The sequence below is a fragment of the Onychomys torridus genome, chromosome 3 (assembly GCF_903995425.1).
Source record: "Onychomys torridus chromosome 3, mOncTor1.1, whole genome shotgun sequence".
Classification (NCBI taxonomy): Eukaryota; Metazoa; Chordata; class Mammalia; order Rodentia; family Cricetidae; genus Onychomys; species Onychomys torridus.
In genome coordinates, this window is record NC_050445.1 from 75,611,386 (window position 1) to 75,638,499 (window position 27,114).

Sequence of the window (27,114 nt, forward strand, 5' to 3'; positions counted from 1 at the left end):
GCTCATGCCTCACAATTTTGTTTCTTGTGTTCCATTTGAATATTTATGAAATTGAAAAGCTCTTAATTATGCTGATATAGTCACTATTCTTTCCAGAAGATTGTGCACACATTTTTTTTGTGTTTTGTTTAATATGAACTTTAGCGTAAGAAATAAAGACATGGCTGATGACTGAGGTTAGTGGTAGAATGCTTGTAGAGTAAGTGCAAACACCCCCACCACAGTCAACAGATAAATCTACCAGTAAAACAGTTTTAAATATAAAGAACTTTAATAGACATCTTAGACTAGGGAACTCTATATTTCTAATTAAAACACTGATGAATGATATACATGACCTACATTGACAACTTTCTCTACTCTTAGGCATGTGTATTGTAATTGAGTCTTAATTGTTTTGCAATGTTTATAAGGAACCATTCTAAACTGAGAAAAACTTTTTGATTCGAGGAAATCTGTGCACCAAATACATGTATCAAATAAATATATAAATCAAGGAAGACAAAGACCTTTTGTTTTTATTGCATGTTTGGATTGTTTCAAATTCCATTTTAAATAAAAAAAAGTAGCTATTAGTAAGTTTTCTTAATACAAAGAGAATTATGAGCTTCCCCATTATATATATATATATATATATATATATATATATATATATATATATATATGTGAGTCGAACGTTGCTACTCAGTGAGGAGAACTGAAGGCCTCTGCCTCTCGGGTCCTTCAGACTCAGCATGCCTGGAGAACTCCGAGGACAGTGTTTATTTTACAACCCCGGTGAGTATGTGTGCTGTATACAGAGTTCCAAGTTATTATCACTGCTCTAATCCAAACCATGCATACATCTGGGACACTAAGAATGTAGTGGTGATAACTTCGCTACGTGGTTTACCTTAACATGCTTCCTCTCAATAGGGACCTTAGAGAAAATTATTGCCGCAATCCAGATGGGGCTGAATCACCATGGTGTTTTACCACTGATCCAAACATCCGAGTTGGCTACTGCTCACAAATTCCCAAGTGTGACGTGTCAAGTGGACAAGGTAATAGCTGACATTTTGTAGTAGGGGTGTGATTAAATCCAGGGGAAATGCCTAGAACAGGGACACATTCTGTTTCTTGTTGAACTGTTCTTGAGGCTCACAAGGAAGATCACTGAGCAGGAATGGTATAGTTTATTTCCATTTCCTTATTAATTCCTTCAATATCGTTTACTCATTTAATTAGTTAGCCATTATTTAAGGGAGGGTGTGATTCTAGTTACTGGCTATATAAAACCAGTACCAGTACATAAAACTAAATATCTGGCTCCAGAGAACTATTTTTTAGTAGGTAGGAAACATGTAAAGTGAAAATACTAGTGGGTTATTATGTAAATGAGGCTAGACACCAGAGAGAAAAGAGCTACAAGTGAGACGTGTTCACCTTTTATCTCTCCAAGGTTAGGGTGGATCTTCTGTGTTAAGTATGGGGGGTCAAGTCTGGAGGAGAGAGAGCTACACCCTCCACTCACACATGAAAAGAACACCCTAGAAAACTGGAAATGCAACTAGTTCAAATTAATCCTGTCACTCTGGCTGTTGTCCATGTGCAAGATGGACCAGTCAATGAAGTGACAGGGACCCTGGACTCTAGTGCAGTGGCCTTGCAGGAGCTCTCAGTACTGAGGAAGGAGCTGAGAAGTTATGTGATCTGACTGGAGCCTCACCTGGACCACAGTGGACGCCTCATGGAAATATAACTCTCAGGGTGGGTTCCAGATAAGATGGCCAATTAAGCAATGGCTCAGCATATCCTACAAAGTGACTGGGACCTGGGTCTTAGTGAAGATGACTTTTATTGCAGGGGTTAAGGAAAACGCCATTGACTTGGAAATATAGGTACCTGAAGACAGCTGATTCAGGAAGCAGTAGTAGTTAGACTGAAGTTCACTCTGTGAAATAGTTGATCAGTGGTGAACAATGATGTTGTATTCTAGACACATGTTGGTGTACAATAAATTGAGAGTTATCCTCTTAATGATTATATTCCAGTTCACATAAACTTAAAAGTTGTGTGTTAAGCGCTCGCCTTATATTTAAGGCAACTTTTATAGCGCGGTTCACACATCAGTTCGCGTCGAGAGCCAAATCACCGATGTTTTCGTTCGAACCCAAGTTTTGGAGGTAGTCTGATGGCTCTACAGGCTACCAAAAAAAATTGTGGCCATTGTCATGAAAGGTACAAGCCCATCTGAAACTCCATTTCTTAGGCTCATTGCCCTTGCAGACTTCTGTCCTTTGACATATCCTCCTATGTCATTGTTCAGCTGCAGCTCTGAAGACAGAGTTGGGAGACAAAGGGACGGAAGGGCTCCTTTCAGTTCATTTCACTATTTGCCGGACTTAAAGGTCAACTGGAAATAAAGTTAAAACTAATAATTAAGGGACATTTGTTAGCAATTGAGTCTTCTGCATCCCTGTCTCATTCAGTTGCTGAGATTGTGGTAAGAAATATGGACACAACTCATTTGAGAGCTTCTGGCATGTATTGAGATGTTTTCACACACAGACGGGGCCACCTACAATAAAATCAGGGAAGAGAATATGTGAATACTTTATTTTGTGATTAAATAGATAATATTTATCTAATGAATATATTTAATCAAAGACCAAAAGTTTGATTTAATGAATAAAGTAATTTGCTCAAATAATCCAACTAGTACAAGTGAGATTGAATTAGACTCTCCTAACAACTTTTACATTTCCCATCTTTTCTCTTGTTAATTCTTAAAAAACATATTATTTAACAATATATTCTACCTGATACATGTAAGAGTCTGCTAGACTGTCAGAAATATGCTATGAAGAAAGCACAGAGTACTACTCAGGAAATTCGGCATTCAGCTGTGATGTTTAATGACCATTATAGGATTATATGCTACTGCCCATCTGAGGCCTATTATCTATCTATCTATCTATCTATCTATCTATCTATCTATCTACCACCTGTCTAATTATCTGTCTCTATCATCTACCATCTAGCTATCTTTTGTTTGTTTGTTTGTTTGTTTTTTTGAGACAGGGTTTCTCTATATAGCTTTGTGCCTTTCCTGGAACTCACTTTGTAGAACAGGCTGGCCTCGAACTTACAGAGATCTGCCTGCCTCTGCCTCCCAAGTGCTGATATTAAAGGCGTGCACCACAACCGCCCAGCTTTCTATCTATCTTTTATAACTACCTATTATCTATCATCTATTACAAGTCTAAATACTATAAACTTAACATAAATCTATATTATTTACCAATTATATATAATAAATTCCTTTCTCTTTCTCTACATACACACACATGCACTCACATGTAAAGCAATCTATATATGCATATACTCATATAAACTGATGTTACTCGTTTTTTTTTGGGTAATAACAAGTATAAATTTTATCTGTAGATTAGTAAGTTGGAAACATTTCCAATTGGATTATAGTGAAAGTGAAAAATAAAATTATATATTTTCTTTAAAATCTTTTTGCAACAGTATTTCCAAGATTATAAAGATATACAGTTTTTTATATTTAATCAACATCAGAAAAGATAATATTCTACACTGAAAGAGTTGAGATGAGAGAAATCAAAAGAAAGAAAATATCATAGAAAAAGCATGCAAAACTACGTCTCAGAAAATATAGAATCAATGAATAAATTGAAAGATTTAAAAATTAACAAAAATAGGCAACAATTAGCAATCCCACTTAGAAAGGAGAAAAACATGATAATAAAATAGCATTTGCCCTAGGAGAGAAGTGGCTACCAGAGCAGGTGATTGGGAAGCACATTTTATCTATCTTATTTTATCAAAATTCTCTTCCGTCATTCCAACGGAGAAATAAATGTTATGTAGAGGACTTCTCATCTGAGACAGTTTCGCACAACCCTGGGTATACAGAAATATAGAGTTGGTATAGAAACCAAGCATTTATAGTCAATAAATAATAAAGAAATTAATTTAAATATATTTCTTTGGTATATATGTGTTTTGCTACTTACTAAAGATTATATGAAATTTACATACTAATGAGATAGATATGATTATTTTACAAAAATCCAATGTTAACTAAATATTTGATACTGTAAAACACAGAATAATGTCAGAGGTTCTCAGAGTTGGGGGATATTTTCATTGTACAATTTCCAGTGTTGAGAATACCTTCACATAAATAATTAGCACAAAAAGGCAGAAGTATGTTTAAGGCTGTTTCAGAAAATTTTACTAATGCTATTCTAATATCAAGATAAAATTTATTCAACAAGTTTATGAAATTCAAGTTAGTAACTCAAAGCCCAATTAAAAAAATAAATATTGTCAAAAACAATGGTGTATTGAAGTGTTAAACAGCACAGGTGAGCCCTGATGAAAATTGGCATAGAGGTCATTTAAAAGTAGCTATATGAGGGTTGGGGATTTAGCTCAGTGGTAGAGCGCTTGCCTAGCAAGCACAAGGCCCTGGGTTCCATCCTCAGCTCAAAAAAAAAAAAAAGTAGCTATAGGAGCATCAAAACGAATAATATATATATATATATATATATATATATATATATATATATATATATATATATATTCCTTTGAACAGAAATGGAATCTATAAGTCTCTATGTATACCACTAATTCTATAAATAATACCTAAGTAGAAGAGGCAGATGAAGAGAAAAATTAGAAAAATAACCATTCTACTCACAATACTAACTGACTCACGAAAACCATCAATGCATGCCTCAGCATTTTGTGAAAATTTGTTTGGAAATAGGATGGTTACTCAGTTTCAGAGTCTGACAGATTTAGGATCTGCTGTTATTGTTACATGCAATGACGATGTTGATGTATGTGGTCACTTGGTTAAGTGACCACATACATCAACAGTGATGCACCAAATTGATGTCATGTGCCCAGCTGCCACATTCAGAAGAGGACAGACTATCTCCTGTGCAGTAGTCCTGTCAAGCATCTTTCACTTGATCTCAGAGTTGAGAAAATAATCAGACTGATTGAAACGGAAGAACATTTGCACAGCAGCTGTCTTGGGTGACTCAGGATGTCAACATCATGAGAAACCCAAATCTAAACACATGTAACTGACTAGAATAGAATTTTATTACGTTATTTTTGTACACTTTCTTTGCAGTGAACATTTCAAAAGAAAATTCTGGGAATTACAAAGATTACTTTAAAACATTTTATCTCCTTGGTGTTCCAAGGAGCCTCCTGTCTGATTTTTATGTGAGAGGTGTTATTATTTGGCATGTTCAAAATTATATAAGTATTTACAATTGGAATCAAAACTGGGCTGAGAATAGAGATATCTTAATCTAATATATTCCTCATTAACTTACACAGATGTTAGTTTGTGTTATTATTATGTTGATTTTGATGGCTTAACATGCTTACACAGTGTTTATGCTTTACCCTTTACTATAGTGTTGAGTCCTTTGTGTTTTATGTCTAGATTGTTATCGTGGAAATGGGAAAAATTACATGGGCAACTTATCCAAAACAAGGTCTGGACTTACATGCTCAATGTGGGAGAAGAATATGGAGGATTTACACCGGTATGTAGACTTCTTTTTTCCTACTTACAAAATGTGATGATAGTAGTAATTATGTATAGTCTAATAAACACACAGTTATTTCCTTCTATTCTTTAAAAGAGGGAGCCAATAGAAACAGTAGATTGATTCTGTCTTTATAACTCATACCTTTGTTCCCTGTCTTTGGGAAACTTTTAAATATGTAATTTAATCACTTATTTGTTGAACACTTAATATTGGATTTGAAATGTAATAGGTACCATAGGGAAGAAGAAAATGTAAATATGTATTTCAATCCCAAATTTCATGGAGGATCTATTCACATTGACTAAAGAATTATGTAATTCAAGAGATTATAGTTGTCAGGTGTTAGTAAAATTAAGATTAACAGTGGTTTGTGAAATAAATAAATTTTCTTTTTGTATGCATATTTATATTAAATATCCACTTGACTACTTAAATTATGGTAACAGGTAAATTTTCTCTAGTAGCTGTAATGTATAAACTTTGAAATCATTACAGAAAACACCCTTGTAACTTAAGAAAATCTTTATATTTTAAATAATTATGTATATTTATGTTGGCTATTTTATTAATGAAGATAGCATGCACATGGCACTAGAAATAGTATTAGCATTTGTAGAAACATGAAAACTGACACATAGTTGTTGCTTAAAGCAGATTGCTAGGAAATGCCCCAGAGTATATATATACTAGAAAAAAAGAAAAAGTTAGGTTCTTTAATTAAATGCCTATGACACAGCTTCTTTTTTTGGAGGGGGGTATTTTTTATTGAAAATATATTTAATTTTATAGAATATATTCTGATTATGGTTTCATTTCCCCCCACTTCTCCCAGATCCCTCCCCCTGCAACTACCCAAATCTACACCTTTCTTTGTCTATCTCATTAGGGAAAAGAAAAAATATCTACTAAAAATAATAATAAAATAAAACAGAAACAATCCAGAATAAGACCAAGAAAACAGAAGAAAAAAAGTCCAAGAAATGAGCAAGAGAAAAATACAGACGCCAAAACACACACATTCATACACATAGAAATCATAATATATAAGAAAGGGACCTTTAAGTTTAAAAAAAATATGACCAGACAAAACATATGATACAAAAAACAAAACAAATAAGATGCCATTGAGTTTGTTTTGATGACACAGCTTCTTACACCATTTTTTGTGGTATTCTATCATCATACTATTATATGGAAGCTATTTCTATGTGTGCATCAGAAATCAAGGAGTCATAGAAGTTGAAGCACTTTACTTCAGGTTGTATTTTAAATGTAAAGCTCTTCTCTTCTAAGTTTGTTGAAACCATGGTTGATATTTTTTTAAATGAATTGACTTCACAAGTAAATTGGAATAGGGTATGTAATTGTATACAGGGTACCATTGTGTAATTCAAGCTGCCATTTAACTCATGATCATTTCTGACTCAATTTTGAAACTTCTGAGAGTGCAGGTGTGCACCAGTATATCTCTTGCTAACCATTCTTAATTCACTGACATTAGCTTTGTTTTTTGCGGACCAATTATAATTTACCTCAAGACTTTTGTGGAGGAAAGTGGTGGATTATTGAGTTGCATAGTAGCATGGGCTTAAGAATGAACTACTCAAGGATGAGGTAGACAGTGGGGATAGACTTTGAAAACAGCCTTTGGTTCCAGCACAGATTCTGCTAGTCACAAGTCATGTGACTTACAATAATCAATTTTCTCTTGCTTCTTGGTGTCTCCAAGCATAGTAAGTACAGCATTGTCATAAAGAATCCTTTGTAAGGTTCATTGAAGAGTATAAATAACAGCAAAATCAAATGTATAGGAAGTACATTGTTTTCTGTTTTGATTAGTCTAGAAAGTGAATCTGCATTTGGAAAGTTGGTCCAAGTTTCCATGTGCAAGCTCTTTCCAGTTTTATTTTAGATCATGTTTAATTATATTAAAAAATATTAGCAAATAATAACACAAAACATTTATTTATAGTTTTTAATGACTTGATCAGAAGTCACTGTGTAGAACTTAATAAAATTTCTGAGGAAAATGCAAAGAGAGATGTCACAAAAATTGGCATAACCTTATAGAATAACAATTTTTTTAAATTTTGAAGTAAAAGTTCATGTGTAAGTTGGGAAAATTTTTACTTAGCTCTCTGCCAGAAAACTCTAATTTACTAGTATTAAACCATGGAAAATTTAGAATAGAATTGGTAATTATTAATACTTTCTCACTCATTGAGACAGTTATGTTCCTAGTGATGATTCTTATGCATGTGAAAGATGAAAACGTATTTTACAGTAGCTTGTATTTTCTATATATTTTATAATTTAATCTTCAGTATCTAACTGCTTTGCTTTTAGATAGTGTTTCTCTATTTTTATGCAACAAAATTGTTATTTCACATTATAAACATTTAGTAAAATCAAGGTCACAAAATGTCTCATAATTTTATATATACTAATTATGGAGTCTTATTCCCTAACCCTTTAAATTGAAAGTGTGCTCCCAAGCTGTGAGAACAGCAGCCAAAGCTTGTGTTGAATATGTAATGAAAGAGGTGTGTTAAGGTCATATCTTCTTGTAACATTTTGCTTCTCTTGGCTGGAAGAGGCACTTCCTAATATCTAGCTTGTTTTTATAGTCATATTTTCTGGGAGCCAGATGCAAGCAAGTTGAATAAGAATTATTGCCGGAATCCTGATGACGATGCCCATGGACCTTGGTGCTACACGGGGAATCCTCTTATTCCTTGGGATTATTGCCCTATTTCCCGTTGTAAGTACATGTCATGTTCCTTTTCACTTGGAATATTTCAAATGTACTGCATCTCCACTAAAACAGCTTCTTAATCAGAGGTTACAATGATGTAGAACTCCACAATTGATTCAAAAAATGAAGTTCTCCAGAGAGCAATGCACACAGTTCACAGTTTGTCTGTCTCTGTCTAGTCTTTTCCTGTCACCTCCCCTCCCCTCCTCTCCCCTCCCCTGTCCTTATTACCCCTTCTCTTCTCTGACTCCTCTTCTAGAATAGAAGCAATTGTGATTATTTTACAGTGTTCCCTACCCTGAGGAATTTCTTACTTGGAAGAAAAAAAAAGCAGTAAATTGTCATGGTGTTAATATGTTTGGGCTTAAAGATTCATCCCAGCACTGATATTATCTAGTCATCATCTGGCTGCATCAGAGCTCTTAGTGAACTTTCCAATTCTGCAAAGTCTAGGAGAATACCTGGAATCTATAGCAAAATAATAAAACACGTGCAGATTCAATTTAACATCTGTAAGTTGTAGTGGATAGCCATCCCAGCATTGGCCTGCTAGCGACCTTGGCTGCAGCTGAAGGCAGGAGCCAAGGTGGGGGGAGCCGGCACTCAGGGAGGAGTGGGAACGCCTCACTCACAGCGGTTTTCGCTGGTCTAGGGGCTAAGCTAGGGAAGTGAGACCGGACTAGCTGTTCCCTTTTTTGGGAATGGAACCGTGTAGGCGTCCCCTGGTTAAATGGAACTTTGCAGCCGGGAGGAGGCTGAGGGAGGGAGCCGCCTGGGCCTTTGGAATTTGCCCCACGTGAGCGACAGATATTGGTGAAATTATTAAGGCCACTCCACGTAGTTAAAAGGGAGGTTTATTTTGTAGGGTAACTTACAAATGAAGGGGTAGGTTGCAGGGTCTGGCAAAGGTATAGCACAGTCCGGCGGTGTTCTCTGGAGAACTCTGCTCGGTCTACCTCCTGTGTCCAGCATCCCCGAACCAAGAGAGCCACCTCCTCTTGATCCTCGGTCTTCTGCTTCCTCTTCCGCCCCGCCTTGTGGGCGTGACCATTACCAAAGCCCCAATGGGGGTTGGAACTTCCAGGCCAATGCTGGGATGGCTATCCACTACAGTAAGTGGATGATAACATTTAAAAAACTATTAATGTGTAATGATAGGTATAGAGTATCATTTGATATACTTCAAAAAATCGTGTGCCATGTATTACATATTTAATGAAATATACAATAAATAAACATGCCAGAATTCAGAATAAAATGACAAAATTAGCCTTCTAGAATAAATATAATTAATAAACAAATGAAAAGCAATTAAAACCATCAAGAAAAAAGGCTGAAATTTCATGAGAAACCATCTCTAAATATGAGATGGCACAGGATAAAAAGGATTGCTAGTATTCAGTGTTAGTGAGCATATGGGCAGCACTACTGTCCCCGTGCTGTGTGGCTTTGTGTGGTGGGAAATCCTGGCTAGAAGTCAATGTAGACAAATGTATCAAAAGCAACAATACACATGTGATTGCACTACAAACACTTTCAGGGAGGCTGTTTTGTACAGTTGTGGGACACTTAGTTCCCTCGCTGCTATTTACTAGGTGGCCAGAAACATTTTCCCCACCAGTCCTGAAAATCAGAAACACTTTCAGACATGTACAGTGTCTCACAACCAAGAAGTAGATCCTCACAAATGAAATACATACACACATACATGTGCATTGAAACAGAAATATGTTGTACATATTTTATTGAGTGAAAACCTAAGTCAGAAAACAGGTGGTAAGAGAGTATTTTCCTAATCTTTCAACAGCTCTGTGTTTATAGCAAGCAGGTCTGCTATATCACCTTTAAATGTTGCACTTTGAGGGCCGGGGAGGTGGTTTTGTGGTTACAAGCACATACTGCTCTTGGAGAGGACCAGCATCACATTGGATGGTTCAATACTACCCATAACTCCAACTCCATAACTGCCACCTTTCACTGTCTCAGGCACCAGCATGACCTCCCACCCTCAAACATACTCTAAATTAAAAAATAATGAAAAAATCCTTTGTTAAGGTTGTAGTTTTGTAATTTCAGTAAGAACTTTATTTTAAAAATATTTTTCTTGTTAGACAAATCAGAAGTAAGTATTTTAAAAATAGCTGCAAAAATACTCACTATAAGTATATTCCAGCTAGGCGGTGGTGGTGGTGGCGCATGCCTTTAATCCAGCACTTGGGAGACAGAGGCAGGAGGATCTTCATGAGTTTGAGGCCAGCCTGGAAAGGCACAAAGCTACACAGAGAAACCCTGTCTCTAAAAACCAAAAAAAAAAAAAAAAAAAATTCCAGGGCAATGGTATGGATAAGCAGATAGATGCTCTTTTTGAGCAAGCTTGTTGACCTGAGTTTAATCCCCAGATCCTGTGGTGGAGGGAGAGAACCAATCCATAAGCATTGTCCTTCCTGTGTTCACCCTATGTGCCCTATGGTGTGTGTGCCCACACTCACACACACATAATTATGTATACACACATACACACAAATAATAAAATTTAAAAAAAACATTGCATTAAAGAAATAATGTCATTCTGAAAAATGTTAAGCAAACACATCTATAATTTTTGCAAAAATTAATGTTGAGTTAAAGAAAATTTTTCATCAGCTACCTGGAAATGCAATCTTGTTTCATGAAATAGGGAAAATAGTTATAATAATAAGTTGATTCCTCAGATATTTGTGAAGAGGTTATATTTTTATTTCCTCTCATTATAGTCTTTCAAGTTAATTGATCTTTTTAAATTATCTTAATTTTTTCTGATTATTGATTTCATATATCCTAAAAAGTTCTTCTGTATATGTAATGTCCATGTTTCAACACTAAAATAAATAAATCTACCTGACCAGAGACTAGACAACACACAAAAATTTTTTAAATCAACAAAATTGAAACTGTTCAATTTTGTATCTGGGAATCAAACCCCAGGCTCCCATGCTGCACTGTCCCACTTCTACTGCCACCCACCCATCTCTCCTTCTGCCGAGCGTTTGTATTATTTCACTGCATCTTTATATGACATTCTATGATTACGAATAATAAGGACTCATATAGTATACAGACATGGAAGGATAAAGAAAAATTATCTGGCTTTCAAAATAGTTCATAGAGATTTCCCTGTTAAGTCTAGTTCAACCTTGAACAAATGTATAGATCAGAGGAACTGAGGGTTTGTGGATTGAGTTATGAGCTTATGGTAGAGAGCACGCATGAATTTCAGGTTTTTAAAAACAGATATTTAACTGACTTCTGCAAACCAAAAATCAGCAAGATGCTGTTGAAAGATGTCAGTGTGTTGCTGGTGTTGTTTTAAATACTCATGCCAATAACTCATTTTTATTTCAGTGTATACTGAACATTAATTTCAATAAATATTTTTACACTGTCATTTTTCCAACTTATATTTATAGCCAGGATTTATTTACATTTTCTCCCTGTTGAAAGGCTAATACAATTTATCTTTAGAAGATTTCAGTTCTTACTATTTATTTAACCTCGGAGACAAACATTCATCATTTTTGCACTCTCACAAAACATGTAAAGATTTGTGTTCTTTAAAATGACTGAATATTATCTACCATATATTGTGGTGTGGAGTTTATCAAATGAGCACTAACAAAGAAATGGCTATATGTTTTGTTTATGAATATGCACACACACACACACACACACACACACACACACACACACACACTTATTGCTGCTTAAGTACATTTTAAGTATTGAGAGTGTAGTAGTTGATTTCAACTAAGAATTTGTGAGTAGAAAAACCAGTTCTATGGCTCTACAATTGTCTAAGTCAAGCTACTTATCCCACTTACAATACACATTCTGTATTTGCCAACATTCTATTATGAAAATAACAATTGTACTGGGCTGTTGTGAATAGAACCTATAAGTACAAAAACTTTTATTTATTCATTCTTTTGTGATATTTATTGAGCTACTATTATATATAAATGCTTATACAACAAGCTAGTTATACAAAATTATCCATACATTATTTCTTTTTTTATTAAGGAGTTTTCTATTCACTTTACATACCAAACACAGATCCCCTCTCTCCTTACCTCCCAGCCTTCCCCCCAAACAACTCCCCATCCCCACATTTTCCAAATCAAGTTCTCCCATGGGGAGTCAAACTTCAAGTATTTTACAGTATGGAGAAAACAAAAATTATGAAACAGTATAATCATGTTGTAAACATATATTTACATTTATTGTTTGGATGGAGACACAAGATATATTCATACTATTTTGAATTTTAGCTGCAAAATTTAACTATAGGAAACAAGGTTTCTTCGTGTTTTCAATAAGAGCCCATCCACTATAGTTCTGAGGCTGTTGAGAGGTGTACATGTACACACACATGTAGACACACTACACACACACACACACACACACATGGGCACACACACTTCCAAACCCTTATACTTGATAAAATTTTAAAATGCTTCCCTTTGTATTTAAGTTAAATGTGGAAACAAATTTACAGTCTCCATTGGTCAGATCTGAGTTGTGGGGCAGGCAGAGAAAGGAAAATAAAGGAAGAAACATGCAGCTAGTGTTCAAGAGTGAGCCAGAAATACCCAGAGAACAGTTTCTCAGTGTCTTCCTTACATGACGCACCAAAAGAACTTACCGTGTTCAAATAAACCCAGAAAACTATAGTCCCCAGAATCTGGTTGTATAATGACATTTCTACCTACTTTTACATTTGAGACTACTAAAGTAGAAGCATCAGAATATGTCTCAATTATTGTTAAGCCATTAATTACTAAAACTTCTGATATAAGATTCCTTTTGGTGTTTCAAACTAAATAAAGATACAACCATGAAGTAACCACTTGTGGAACTAATCATATTTAATGTGGAATTTACTATAGACTGCATATCTTAATCTTTGTTATGACAATATAAAGGATGAATATCAAATTACTCAAACATTTCAAGTAATTAACCTGAATAGAACAGCCAATATCTTCTCTGTGTTAACGGCTATATACTGCTTTGGTGCTTGCTTTTACTATGAACTGAAAACCCAGGCTTCAGTGAACTCTAAGGGAGCACCCTCCACATAAAGTAATAACGAAATTTATGTTTGCCTGTATCTTTATCTACCTATAATACCTTGACCTGGAACGTGAACATAAATAAAAACCCTTTAGCATGCATTAATTCCCTCAAGTACTCTCATAAATAACAACCACATTTGCATTCCAAAGGTGTCTATGTGTCATTATTGTTTTGTTGCTGGATTATCTGAGCTCAGGGCATTTCCAGGGATTAACGGCCAGCTGGGTCTAAACCGTGCCTGGCTGAACTCTACGCCATCAATTCTGTAGAGTTAAGACATTAAGCCTCAGGAAATGTCTTGTGTCTCATTCATTACTGTTCAAGTGCTTCCAAAATCCCAGCATCCTCTAAGCTCTCTTTATACAGCAATTAAACCCCAGTAGAGAGTTCATGGAGAAGGAATAAGTCAGGAGAGTTCAGGTAGAGTTATGTGCAGTATCTAGTGTTTTCTTTTTACCATATCTATATATTTTTTACAAACATCTGGAAAAGCTAACTTTTGGCATATTCTATCAACAAAAATAATTATTTACCCCTGTTTCTGCAGAGAGGACATTAATTTCTATTTGCTAAACTCTTGCATAGATTTTAGAAAGCATGTGCATTTTCAATTATCCTCAATCAATTATAAATAAAAGGAGCTTTTAGAAAAAAGGCAAATAGTTCAAATTGCAGTGAAAATAAGAGAGTCTACAGGAAGTCCCTCTCAACAACAGGGAACACAAATGTGGTATATGGAACAGCCTTGGTGCACGGTACTGAATATCTCACAGAATGAGGTAATCTCCAGCTACCGTTTGGAAACCAGTCTGTCAAAGACCATGAAGCCACACACAACTGCTGCTTTCAGAGTCACAAACAAGACCTTCCCACATTATGTAGCACCTAGAGGAAGATACGATTTTAAATAGGAAATAAATTCAGAAAATTTATATTACATTTATAATTTATTTTGATGTCAATAATGTTAGCAAATTATTCATTTTTAAGTGAACTAATTGTCAATAATTTTAGTAAATTATCACAAATAGTTAAATTTCAATGCCATGGTTTGATTTTATATAGATGAATATGTATACATGAATTATGATATGTATCATAATATTTATTTCTACAGGTGAAGGCGATACCACACCTACTATTGTTAATTTGGACCGTAAGTAGTATTCAAAATCTAATTGCATCTCCATATGTCCCAAATGATTTCATTATTATCTTCATATAATAAAGATAGAAAAATTACAAGTGAATTTTTGGTTTATATAAAAAGTATTTAGCACTATAATAACATCTTTTCTAAAGTCAATGTATCTTTTTCTATTTTATTTTTAACTTATGTATATGTATGTGTGTCTGTGAGGGGGTATGTGCACATTGGTGTAGTAGCCCAGGGAGATCAGAGGCTGGTGTCAGATGCCCTGAAGCAGGGAGTGTGCACCTGATGTAGGTGTTGGGAACTGAACTCCTCTGTAAGTACTTGCTGAAGCATTTCTCCAGCCTCTATTTGCCTTTATTTTAAAATTTATATTTCTCTGATTATAGATGTAAAATAGTCATAAAGAACTGCATAGAACTTTTAAAGGTGTCTTTACACACCTATAATTCGGCGAACACTGTATGCAATGGGTCATATTTATATGACCACCCTCCAAGAGAATACGAAAGGTAGAAATAAGGGCCAGGCTTTTGGACAGTTCCATACTTGCCTTGTGGTCTGTTAGATTGACAATTAGCTTCTGAGATATTCACTTAATCCTGATAATAAGAAGCTGGGGGAGGCACTTTTCTTTCCTTCAAGACGGTTTCTCTGTGTAGTTTTGGTGCCTGTCCTGGTTCTCACTCTGTAGATTAGCCTGGCTCTGCCTCCTGAGTGCTGGGAATAAAGATGTGCACCACCCCGCCCAGTGAGACACTAGTTTTTTTGTTTTTGTTTTTGTTTTCTCCTATGCTTCTTAGGCTGAAAGAAGTGATTCAAGTATTTTGCTGTTGTTTATAAAAACTGGGGAATGACAAGCACCATGGGCTTGACAAACAGCTGTGGCCTCTCTCTGAAATGTTACTTTAATCCAGTCACACTAGTCACACCTGTCTAGCTATCACAGAACTTAATAAGAGTAAAAGGCACTGAGTAATGTCTTGAAAATGTTTTATGTGGTCTTGTTTTTTTAGATCCTGTAATATCCTGTGCCAAAACAAAACAACTGCGAGTTGTAAACGGCATTCCAACACGGACAAATGTAGGATGGATGGTTAGTTTGAAATACAGGTAATTATTAATGACCACAAATCACAATATTCTGAAATGCATATTTTCAGTTTAAGATTGCAAGGAAACTGTGCCCTTTATAAGACGCTGCTCTGGGGACCAAGGACTGATTTGTGTCCTTACGAACTGTGTACTGGATTATATAATATGTGCACATGATTATCTTTATAAGTTTTAACAAAGTTTCCATTAATACTGATTTTAAATGTGACACTGGTTCTGAAGAGCTAAGAGAAAATGATACAAAAGACCTATTTGTACCTTAAGGTCAACATAATAGCTATAGCACATATATTCATTTTCAAATCTAAGATATTTTAAATTTATATTCTAAGATGCTCATACACAATCACAGAAATGATGTTTTTAAGTTTCCAACATCACTGAAATGGAAAATAGCAATTTTAAAGTGTTTTATTATGGAAATCAATAGCCTATTATAACAATTGGGTAGTTTTGATTTTTTAAATCAGCTTGCATACAGAACTTTTAATATGTCTATTTCTTAAAGCTCTTAACAATTGTTAATATGATCTATATAAAATCAGTATGCTAGTTATATAATAGAAAACTTTAGAACTGTGTTATAAAAATTAAATATCTGACTTACATCGTTCATATCCCACATATATTAGTCCACAGAGCCTTTTCAATCCCAGTTCTTAGTAACCACAGCTGCTTGGTTATTCTTCCAAAACATACACTGAAGAGAATAGGAGTTAAGGCTCAGTATATACCGTCATCCTTGTGTGTGGTAAGCTGTAAGTAACTGTCCCTTCAGCAGAGACTTTGCAGTGTTGCCCTTTGAAGCCCCGAGCAGTTGCTTTCCTTGGAAATGTGACTTGTGGAAAGCTGGAGTCTTTCCATAGTTCTGCCAAAAAGAAATGGATGTGTAGATTTTTGTACTAGTTCTTATTCTTTTGTACAAAATTTTAAAAATTCTTAGATGATTTATCTTGAAAAATTATTTTGCTTTCATAAGTGAAAAACTATAGTAATGATCTTACACTTGGTAAATTTATCCAAACCCAGCTACTTTTTTTTTTCCACATCAAAACTAAATGGTGAGGCTGGAGGTGTAGTTCAGTGTAGAAAATTTTCTTAGTGTGTGCAAAGCATTTGGTATATCCAGGGCCCCACAAAATCAAAACTCCAACTACTGAATAGTGGTACAGGAAAAGGAGAATGGAGTAATAGTAAAAAAGAAGAAGAAAACATTGCTACCATTGGAGGGTTCTCAGGGTTGTTTAATGAAATCTCAATTGATCACTTTCATAATCAAATGCTGAATTTTAAACACTTCTACAATTTCATTCATTTAAATTATCTTATATTTGCAGCATGTATTTTCATTGGTCATAAGCATAAATGCATGCATTGGGAGTATATGCTCGTGTATAGTGACTATATTTTCTATTGTAAACTTGATGCCCTAAAATTGGCTCACATTTGTGAAAACACTCATGGATGCCACACTCACCAAACTCCAGCTTCAGACAAAAGCTCTGCTATGTGTTGTTCTGAGTAGATTGCTTTCATTCTTCTTGACAGTTCAGTTTAGTTTTGAGGTATGAAGCCATAAAAGTTTTCACTAATTGGCTGGCAAGTTTTGTTTTTTGTTTTTCTGCAAAGATGTTACTTGTTCATTTCTCTTTTCATAGAAATAAACATATCTGTGGAGGATCCTTGATAAAGGAAAGTTGGGTTCTTACTGCAAGGCAATGTTTTCCAGCAAGGTAAGATTTTTTTTTTAAATCAACATTTAAATCTATCTTCTATTTGATTTTGATATAGCGCATTTATTTTACAGAATTTTATCAGAACAAGCTAACCATTTAGTTTACTTTAAATTAAAAATGAAGTGTGTGTGTGTGTGTGTGTGTGTGTGTGTGTGTGTGTGTGTGTGCTTGACGTGGTTTGCATGTTGAGGTCAGAAGACAACTTGTGGGAATCAGTTCTGTGCTTCTACCATGGGGTCTCAGCAGTCAAATTCACATCATCAGGCTTGGCCACAAGCATGTTTATGCACTGAGTCACCTTGTCTGCCCTTCCTTTTCAAATAATTATAAAAGTTTGGCCTCACTGATATTTTCATATTTAGTGCTCATCTGTATTTAGTGTTCATTCAGCTAACTTTTTTTCATGATTGGCCTTAGTCTCACTTGAGAAAAAATATTTCTTTTTATTATGTAAATAAAGCCATGTCCCAACTTTCCATTTGCACTTAGTATTTCAAAAGAGAAATGCTTCTTCTGATAATCAGCAGGCATCCTTGAATGCTTGTATCTTTTTGTATGTAAGACAGCTTTGGGACCAACTTGGGAAGAATTTCAAAGACAATGGCATCAGCAAAGATAAGGAGGCCTTCCTAGAGCTTACTTCTTAATTCTCTTCATACCAATGGTTTTTGTGAAAATCATCAACCTTGGTGATAAACCAAATATATACATAGCTGAAAGTAAACAAAATTTATATGCAAATTATAATGTAAATTCATGTAAAGAACATGAGAATTTTATAATAGGTCTCTTTCTTTATAGCAAGTGTAATAAAACATTTTATAAACACAATAGCTTTCAAATTTCTGCAACTTCAAAGTTTTCTCTGCTTCAATACATTTGTGGTGTTCAGAATCTCCCTTAACAAATGTGTTGTTATGTATTATACTTTGGATCAAAATTTAAATGTTGCTGTTTATCCTTATAAGTTAAAATGACAACAGAAATAAATTAATAATAATCTTTACTTAGACACTATAATTTGCCTTTTTATTTTCTACTCAGAAACAAAGACTTGAAAGATTATGAAGCTTGGCTTGGAGTTCATGATGTCCATGGAAGGGGCGAAGAGAAACGCAAACAGGTCCTCAACGTTTCCCAGCTGGTCTATGGACCTGAAGGCTCAGATCTGGTATTGCTGAAGCTTGCTCAGTGAGTTTCTAGAGATTTTCTGTTTTAATGGAAACTCGATTTACATAACAAAGTTTTTAGCTGAGTTTCTTTTTTCTAGCATCTGGTTTTATTATTATCTCATATATCAAAGGTATATAATTATATGTGCATGTATATATATGAGGACATATATTATAAAGAGGTGTGATATGATTTTCAAATAGCAATAAATGAATTTGGTACAATATTCTTACCATCTTAAAATTCAAGCTTAATAACAATTATTTGACTCTTTAGAAAAAAAATCAAGGTAATTTTTTGCACAGTTAACATTTATTCAAGACTATTACTAGTAAATGTCTCCTTCCTTTATAATTTATCCCAAGCTTTGTCCTATTAATTAAATGGGTACTCCTTCTTTGCTTTTGTTTTAGTAGCCAAGGTTCCCTTATGTCTTAATATTGTATACGGCACTTCATGTACATGTTTCTGTAGAGTTGTATCCCACAGACTACTCACACTGTATTTTGTCTTTTCAGGCCCGCGGTCCTGGATGACTTTGTTAGTACAATTGATTTACCCAATTATGGCTGCACAATCCCTGAAAAGACCACTTGCAGTGTTTATGGCTGGGGCTACACTGGATGTAAGCTAATTTTTAAGACCCAAGGGAATACAATAGTTATTTAACGTATAGATACTTTTTATTTCTTGCCTTCCTTGCCTTTACTCATTGCTCATTAACTTTATATTTTTTATAACATTGTAGTGATCAACTCGGATGGTTTATTACGAGTAGCACATCTGTACATTATGGGGAATGAGAAATGCCGACAGCATCATCAAGGGAAGGTGACTCTGAATGAGTCTGAACTGTGTGCTGGGGCTGAAAAGATTGGATCAGGACCATGTGAGGTAAAACACTGGTTGTTAAATAAGGAGTCTATCATTGGAGGCATTCCTGTAATCCCAGAACTTGGGAAGCTGAATGGGAAGATTTCAAGTTTTTGACAAAAGCCTGTCTTAAAAAAAAAAAAAAAAAAAAAAAAAAAAAAAACTAAAACAAGAATGTCTTAAAAGCCAATGACATAATTTCTTGTGTGTTTTCTGTTTATTTTTGTCAAATCACAACAATATTTGTAGACCAACCCATTCCTAGAGAAGGAAGTATAGAAAAATCCTTCTGTTATTTTTGTTCAGTTCTTTTAATTAATTAGTGAGCCAGCCCATGCTTCATTCACAAAACACAGTCAAGGTCTTTGTCTCTAAAAAGAATACAATACAAACTGCCGAGTCTCAGAGGAGGCTGTGCTGGTAAGAAGTATGCAAATCAGTCTACCAGTGCTCTTCTAAATTTGTTCATCTTTGTGAGTCTTCCTGTATGAATCTATTATTAATATTGAGAGATCCATGCCTGATTTGAGCTCTCAAGGGTGCTATGGATAGATATTCATATTTCTAAAGAAATTATTTTTTTTTTCAAATCAAAGTTTAATGTTAGTGACTTTAATAGCTTGGTTATTTTCATGTCTTAAGGCAACTTCTTACAGCTTAGCATGGTTCCCATCCTTGTTTTACGCAGACAAGCTGCTAAGCTATCATTTTAGATAGATTTTGAATATGAGAAGCATATTCTTCAAGCCTCATAGCTGTGGGATGCTGGAACACTCTGTGTGGTGATTTCAACAATAGTGGGATAGATTTTGTTACATAAAAGGATGTATGTCCTAAGTGTAGAATATAAGCACACTAAAGTATTTGTTACATAAAAGGATGTATGTCCTAAGTGTAGAATATAAGCACACTAAAATACTTGTTACGTAAAAGGATGTATGTCCTAAGTGTAGAATATAAGCACACTAAAGTATTTGTTATGTAAAAGGATGTCCTAAGTGTAGAATATAAGCACACTAAAGTATTTGTTACATAAAAGGATGTATGTCTTAAGTGTAGAATATAAGTACACTAAAATATTTGTTATGTAAAAGGATGTATGTCCTAAGCATAGAATATAAGCACACGAAAATATTTGCATTGCATATATATATATTTCTGTGGAATTTTATTCCTGTCAAGTATGTGTTGATGGAGTTATGGAGTTTTTAGGTAAGGTCAGAATGTGTTGTGGGCATTATTCTGGTAGAGTGAGAGGAACGTTTAATAAGGAGAAAAGGTACTTTTTAAACCCATGAGTTCTGTGAGCTCAGGAGCTTGGAATCAGACAAGATTGTGGGATCCTCTAGAGGGAAGTGTAGGTGCTCCCATGCTACATCACCCATTGTGTGGTTACTTGCAGAGTTGCCTTCTCCATCATTATCCATCTGCACTGTCTTAGTTTCCTTTCTTTGCTTTGGAACGATTTGTCCTTTTAACTATGTTTACACTTTCTGAACTGGTGGAGAAGAGTTAGCCTTACATCATGTTTATGTCTTCCAGAAGACAATTGTCACCCCAAAGACTCACATGTTCACGTTGACCTTTTTCTCCTCCCCACCCTCTCTTCTTTCATTCCTTTCTTCCCAGCCTCTTTGCACCTGCTGTTTACTTCACCAATCAAGCATATTTACAGATAATGGCCCTGAATTTCTATATGGAGGAGGTGACAGAGCATCTATAGAAAGTGTCCAAAGAAAGTCATTGGAAAAGTGCTTATCAGGAGTCACTGGTGTATTATTGAAACCTCAATTTTATTACCTTAGGAGGTTTGGAATATAGAAGGTGTCTAAACAAACAAACAAACAAAACCAATTTATGTACTGTTTAACATTTGATTTCAGGTCTATCTTAATTTCCCTCTCAAAAAGTATATCAATGCCTACAATACAGAAATAACATTTGCAGCATTTTTTTTCAATTGCATTGCTTTTAGAGGAAAATGAAGACAATATCAAACATTCTTATTTATATAAGGATGTCCAAATCTAGTCACTGTGGTTCTTTTTTTTTTAATGTGTATATATGAGTGTTTGAGTGTTTATATGTGCATCATATGCATGCTTGGTGCTCATGGAAACTAGAATAGGGTGTCAGGTTCCCAGTAGCTAGAGTTACAGGCAATTGTAAGTTACCTTCTGCGGGTGGTGGAACCAAACATAGGTCCTCTGAAAGAGTCCTCTGAAGTACTGAGTAATCTTTCCAGCTCTGCAACTATGTTCCTAAGAGGCTGCAAGGTACATAAAAGTGATACAGTACAGATGTAACAGTTATCTGTACAAAGGTATGTAGTATGAGTATAAGCATAGTCATATAGTTAACATTTGTGTATTAATATGTATATAACATGTTAATCTATATCCATTTGTCATATTTCTTTATCTGATGATATTATAAAATATTTAAATTATAACTATGTTAACTACTATTATCAACTCTGACTAGAGGACTATTTAATGCTTGGAAAAATAATTTCCAAATTATATAGAATTATTGTTTCAATGATAAGGATTTCCTATTTATACTGTTAAGATAAACTTTTGAAGGAAAGCAAAGAGTGTTTTAGAAAGAAGAGAAAGTTTAATGAAGTTTTATGATTAAATCATGTGATTACAAGTGGATTTTCTCTATATTTTACAAATCTATACATTTTCTAAATGTTGATGTTGGATACATGGTAAATATCAAAAACAAAATAAATATAAAATTGACATTACTGGTAAGGGGGTGGAGAATGCTGAGAGATGGCTGTGTGGGTTAAGGCACCTGCAGCCAAGCCAAAGGACCTGACTTCAAACCCCAGGTGCAAGGAATGTACCACCTCCCATAACTCCCATAAGTTGACTTCTGACCTCCGACCTCCACAAGTATGGAGGTACACACAATAATTAAAATGTAAAAAAAAAAAAAAAAAAAGACATTATGGAATGACTAGACCCTTTAGCAGTTAACAGTGGATGTTGCTGAAGAGTTTTTGCTTTTTTACTTCCCAAATAATGTGCTTGTTGTTATTCTGTCTTTTCTTTGTAGGGAGATTATGGCGGCCCACTCATTTGTGAGCAACACAAAATGAGAATGGTTCTTGGTGTCATTGTTCCTGGCCGTGGGTGTGCCATCCCAAACCGTCCTGGTATTTTTGTCCGAGTAGCATATTATGCAAAGTGGATACACAAAGTGATTTTGACGTACAAGTTGTAATAGCCATAGAAGAAGCCTGTGTATTTGAAGTGTCCATACATGAGGATTTCAGAGACTTCAAGGTTAAACTGTCACCTAAACCAACCCTAAAATAACTACTTGAGTGTTATGAATGTTCAGGAACTCATTAATATATATGGGTGTTTTCTGTTTTGTTTGTCAGTGTTATTTTGTAATTGTTGACGTGAATTAAGGTACCTGTAAGTGCAGTAACATATCTCCTGAAGATACTTGAATGGATTAAAAACATGCAAAAGTATAGTTGCTAGATGATAAAAGATTTAAAGGTAAAGGTTAATTAATCATTCTATGCTGCTTGTCAGGTTAATATCTTAATGATGAATTAATCATAAGTTAAACATTATTTTTACCCCATCAAAACAATTTGTACCTTGTGTTTTTAACTTGTAACTCTATATTAAATTATATTACACTTCATATGACACATGCTATACTTCATTCATTTTTTGCAACATATATCCTGCAATACCAGTACACAACCATCCTTTTACAAAAACACATGACCATAACACATGGCTGAGTACACATGCAGCACATATTACAGTTTAAACCATGATGTATCTAGTGTGATATCTAAATACTTTGGATGTATGTATCTATATTTATTCTAAAATTTAAGATTTTTGAAAGATCAGTGGGAATATTCAGGAAAGGTACAAGGTATAAGTGTTGACTCTCTGTACATATCACATATGACCTCCACTGGAAGTGTTCAGAGTCAGGATAGGACCCATAGGATAAAATAATGACTAGCCTTGATGTTTATTTATATTTATTATCCTAGTTATTTTGTGTGCTTTCTAATTCTTAAAAAGCAGAAAGTACTAAGTGTATTTGTATTATTTCTTTCCACCAAATTTGGGCTACTTATTTATGCAGGATTTTGGTAGGTCTATTTTCTTAAAACACTTATTCAGTTTTCAAATGTGTCTTAATGAAAAAATTTAAAAGTGTCTCTGTCTTCAAATATATATTTATATGGGTTAATATTAAAACTTGCTGCTGTGATTGGCTTCTAGCTCACTCTCCTTAAATTAAAAAAATGATTTAGCATAAAAATATCCATGTCTGAAAAGCTTTGTGAATATCCCTTCATTAACTTTTGTTTTGAAATACTTTGGAGAAAAAAAAGGAAAATACTTTCCTCAACCTAAAAATACTTATCCTTTGAGTAATAGGAAAAAATAAGAAGTGAAAGAAAAAATAGTTTTTCTAAATTATTTAATTAAATAATTACTTTAAAATGTGTAATTCCAAAAATCAGATATGCTATAAAGATATTATCATATTTTCTCATTTCTTTTAACAAAGCTCTTCCTAATGACATGGAATATTCATTTAAATTTTATGACTTATATGATAATATTCAAATTATATTTATTATTCTACTTGCCATGACCAGCTAAGTGTTGTATATCCAGAAGTAGGATATTAAAAAAATAATAAGACAGCTTCTAAGTTCTCAGTCTTCATGTGTAAATCTGGAATATTAAAAGTTATAATTTTAGTGGTTGAATCCAATGTTCCCAATTTTGAGATTGAATTCTTTTAAATTATTCACAGGCCAAAGACTCAATCAATGCCCTAATGCATCCTCACAGCTTCTGGAAGTAAATCTGGAAGTTCTTGCACAAGCTGTGACATAGGTGTCTGTGTGTGTGTCTGTGTGTGTGTCTGTGTGTGTGTGTGTGTGTGTGTGTGTGTGTGTGTGTGTGATACACACACACATACACATGCATATATATTTGTGATAACATAGGTACTGTTGGAAAACAGTGGATGCAGAGAAATCCAATGAATTGCCAAACCATATCATTTTATATTCATTATATTTTTCTTTCCCTTTCATAACACGTTCTTTTAACAAAACAGAAATTTCAAAGATATATTATTAAAATATTAAAGTCATTTTCATAGCTTCTTATTGGATTGTCTAAATTTCAGTGCTATATTTAAATAATATTGGTAAAGCTATTATGATAATTGCAATACTTTAACATACTGACATTTTACAATACTTCTTGCAGAGTATTTTTCTTAATTATCCATGAAAAGAGAAACAGAAATTACCTAGAAACAGTCTGCAGTCAAGTTTTCAGATTCTTTGTAATCAGTGTTTCTAATTTTATTAAAAAGTAAACAAATGTCAGTAAGTCACCAAACATGTTTTGTTAAGCAGCTTTCCCCATGAGGTTTTTTTTTGCAATGGGCAAAGTGGATGGTGTTGACAGTGGACAAGATCCATGGTGTCTTACTTGGTAGGAAGGGGTACAGTTATTGTGAAAACAGCACTATGTGTATGATGGTTTTCTACGAATAAATTTCAAAGGAAGAAGAGAAAAAAATTCAACTTATCTGGAAATCTCTATTTTTTTTGTCTCATGGACAAGAGGGCCTTTTGAATTATGAGCTTTCAAGACTGGTTTTGTTTTGGCTGAGTAACAGTTATACACTGTTATAATTGTAGACATTTTTCTTACGTCTGCCGGAATAGAAGTGTAAAACTAAAATCTTAGTGATATGCCTCTGCTGTGCAGAGGGGTGATAATTCATTTGTATCTTTCTTTAATGTTATTGTGAAATGTAAAGTAGCTTTTACCAATACGCTGTGGGCAGGTCCTCAGTATACTGGTTTCTAGTGAGCTGGTCTTTGTAACAGGCTCTGGCTTGCTATCTAAGTGTTTCAAGCTATAGCAATGGGAAACACTGGAAGGCAAGAAAAATCACAATAATGGCATGTGTTAGCAAAGCTGTATTTTACTTATTCCTGTGGATATTTCTTGCTGGTACCAAGGGTACTGTGCGGAGCGGATATTCCAGCTACAACATCCCTGAAAAAGAGCACTGTCAAGAACAGGGAGTCGCTGTCATGCATTTTCTTTGCTTTTATAAAACAAATACTGTCTGTAACATACAGGGCATGAAATAGAAAATGCCAATACTATCTCATGCTAAGCATAATCAAACCTTAAATTGATTTACTGAAGTTCAAAAATAACTACTTCCATTCACTGTATGTAACAACCACACATTTACATTTATAGAAAACTCATAAAATAAAAGGGACTTGAGCAAAGACAACATATTTGCCTTTTTATAATGAGTGATTTGCAATGAATCGTTCTCATAATTAAGTCCCAGAAAGAATGTATTTTTCAAAATTCATCTGAAGTTTGTACCAAGAATTTATTAATAAGAACAAACCAACCAAATAAACAAACAGACAAAAATATTGTTCTATCCTGGATCCTTACCTCTTGACAGTGCTGCTTTCATACAGGTTCATTTCTGTTTGCATAGAAGGCTTCTGTCTTTAGGAAGTTGAAAACTGAATCCTGTGGATATCGCAGCTTTTCTGTCTATGTAAGTAGAACATTGATAAGCTGCCGATTAAGTGGGATAGCTGAATGCTTTCCCCAAAAAGGGAACACTGTGGTGGTGGCTTGTATTATAAACTCTCTGTAGTTAATAAAGTTATTTTTATAACCATAATTATATTATTATTCTTAATAATAATAAAATATTTTACCAAATGTCTCCTTTTTCTTTTATAATTGTATGTATAGACAAATATGTAACTGTTCTAAGACCTTAAAGTGGTAAGCAGCAACAAGATGAATTTAATTGACAGGAATAACATATATTTTGTTACAAGAAATATAGAATTGCTTTATGAACCAAGTGAAAATTGTATTTTCTTCTGACGTATTTCCATGGTATTGACAGGGGTCTCCAAAAAATCATTAATATCTATGAACTTGAATATCTCCAAGCATAAAATAGGCTTATTTTGTCATTGTTTAGATTTGCTAGGAAGCTACTATGCTGTATTTTACAACTCTGTATAAAAGATTTTAAATGTTCCTTACTTTCTTATAACAACTATATGTTATAAAATTGTTCATAAGTTTTAATTAATTTATGTAATCTTTACAGGGTGCTCAATAATTTCATAATACATGAGTCCAAAGAATTTATTTACTTCAAAATAGGAAAACTAATTATTAACTTTCTAACCAAGAGCTCTGTAACCATTATTTCTAATTTTACTATACTGTCTCTCCCCCCACCCAATGATTGTTAAAGTAACTAATCTTATATAGATTTTGATTTCAGAAGACTCTTATATAACTTGATAGTCATAGTCAGACAGCTGATCATTTTAATGATTATGCTTAAAGAGAATATGCACACTTATGTCAGTATAATGTTTAAAATTGTGTACAATCTAAGGGAATTTTTCACTTCATTCTCAATAATCTATCTCGTTTCCTTTTAAGTAAAGAATCAAGAAATCTTTAAGAAATGGCATTTTGCAAAGTTTCTCAATAAGAGAAAAAAAACTTCAGA

The 27,114-nt window shown here is 34.1% G+C and overlaps 1 protein-coding gene across 2 annotated transcripts in view; it reads left to right on the forward strand.

Moving 5' to 3' along the window:
• Positions 1-23,971, forward strand: part of Hgf (hepatocyte growth factor) — a 67,273-nt gene extending 43,302 nt beyond the window's left edge. For both annotated transcript variants that reach the window (XM_036182928.1, XM_036182929.1), the window contains exons 10-19: positions 916-1,043; positions 5,480-5,582; positions 8,216-8,349; positions 14,573-14,611; positions 15,625-15,721; positions 17,383-17,457; positions 18,505-18,651; positions 19,152-19,258; positions 19,382-19,527; positions 22,576-23,971. In XM_036182928.1, the coding sequence (XP_036038821.1) occupies positions 916-1,043; positions 5,480-5,582; positions 8,216-8,349; positions 14,573-14,611; positions 15,625-15,721; positions 17,383-17,457; positions 18,505-18,651; positions 19,152-19,258; positions 19,382-19,527; positions 22,576-22,743 (1,144 nt within the window). In that variant the 3' untranslated portion in view covers positions 22,744-23,971. The remainder of the gene's footprint in view (positions 1-915; positions 1,044-5,479; positions 5,583-8,215; positions 8,350-14,572; positions 14,612-15,624; positions 15,722-17,382; positions 17,458-18,504; positions 18,652-19,151; positions 19,259-19,381; positions 19,528-22,575) is intronic.
• Positions 23,972-27,114: the final 3,143 nt, after the last annotated feature.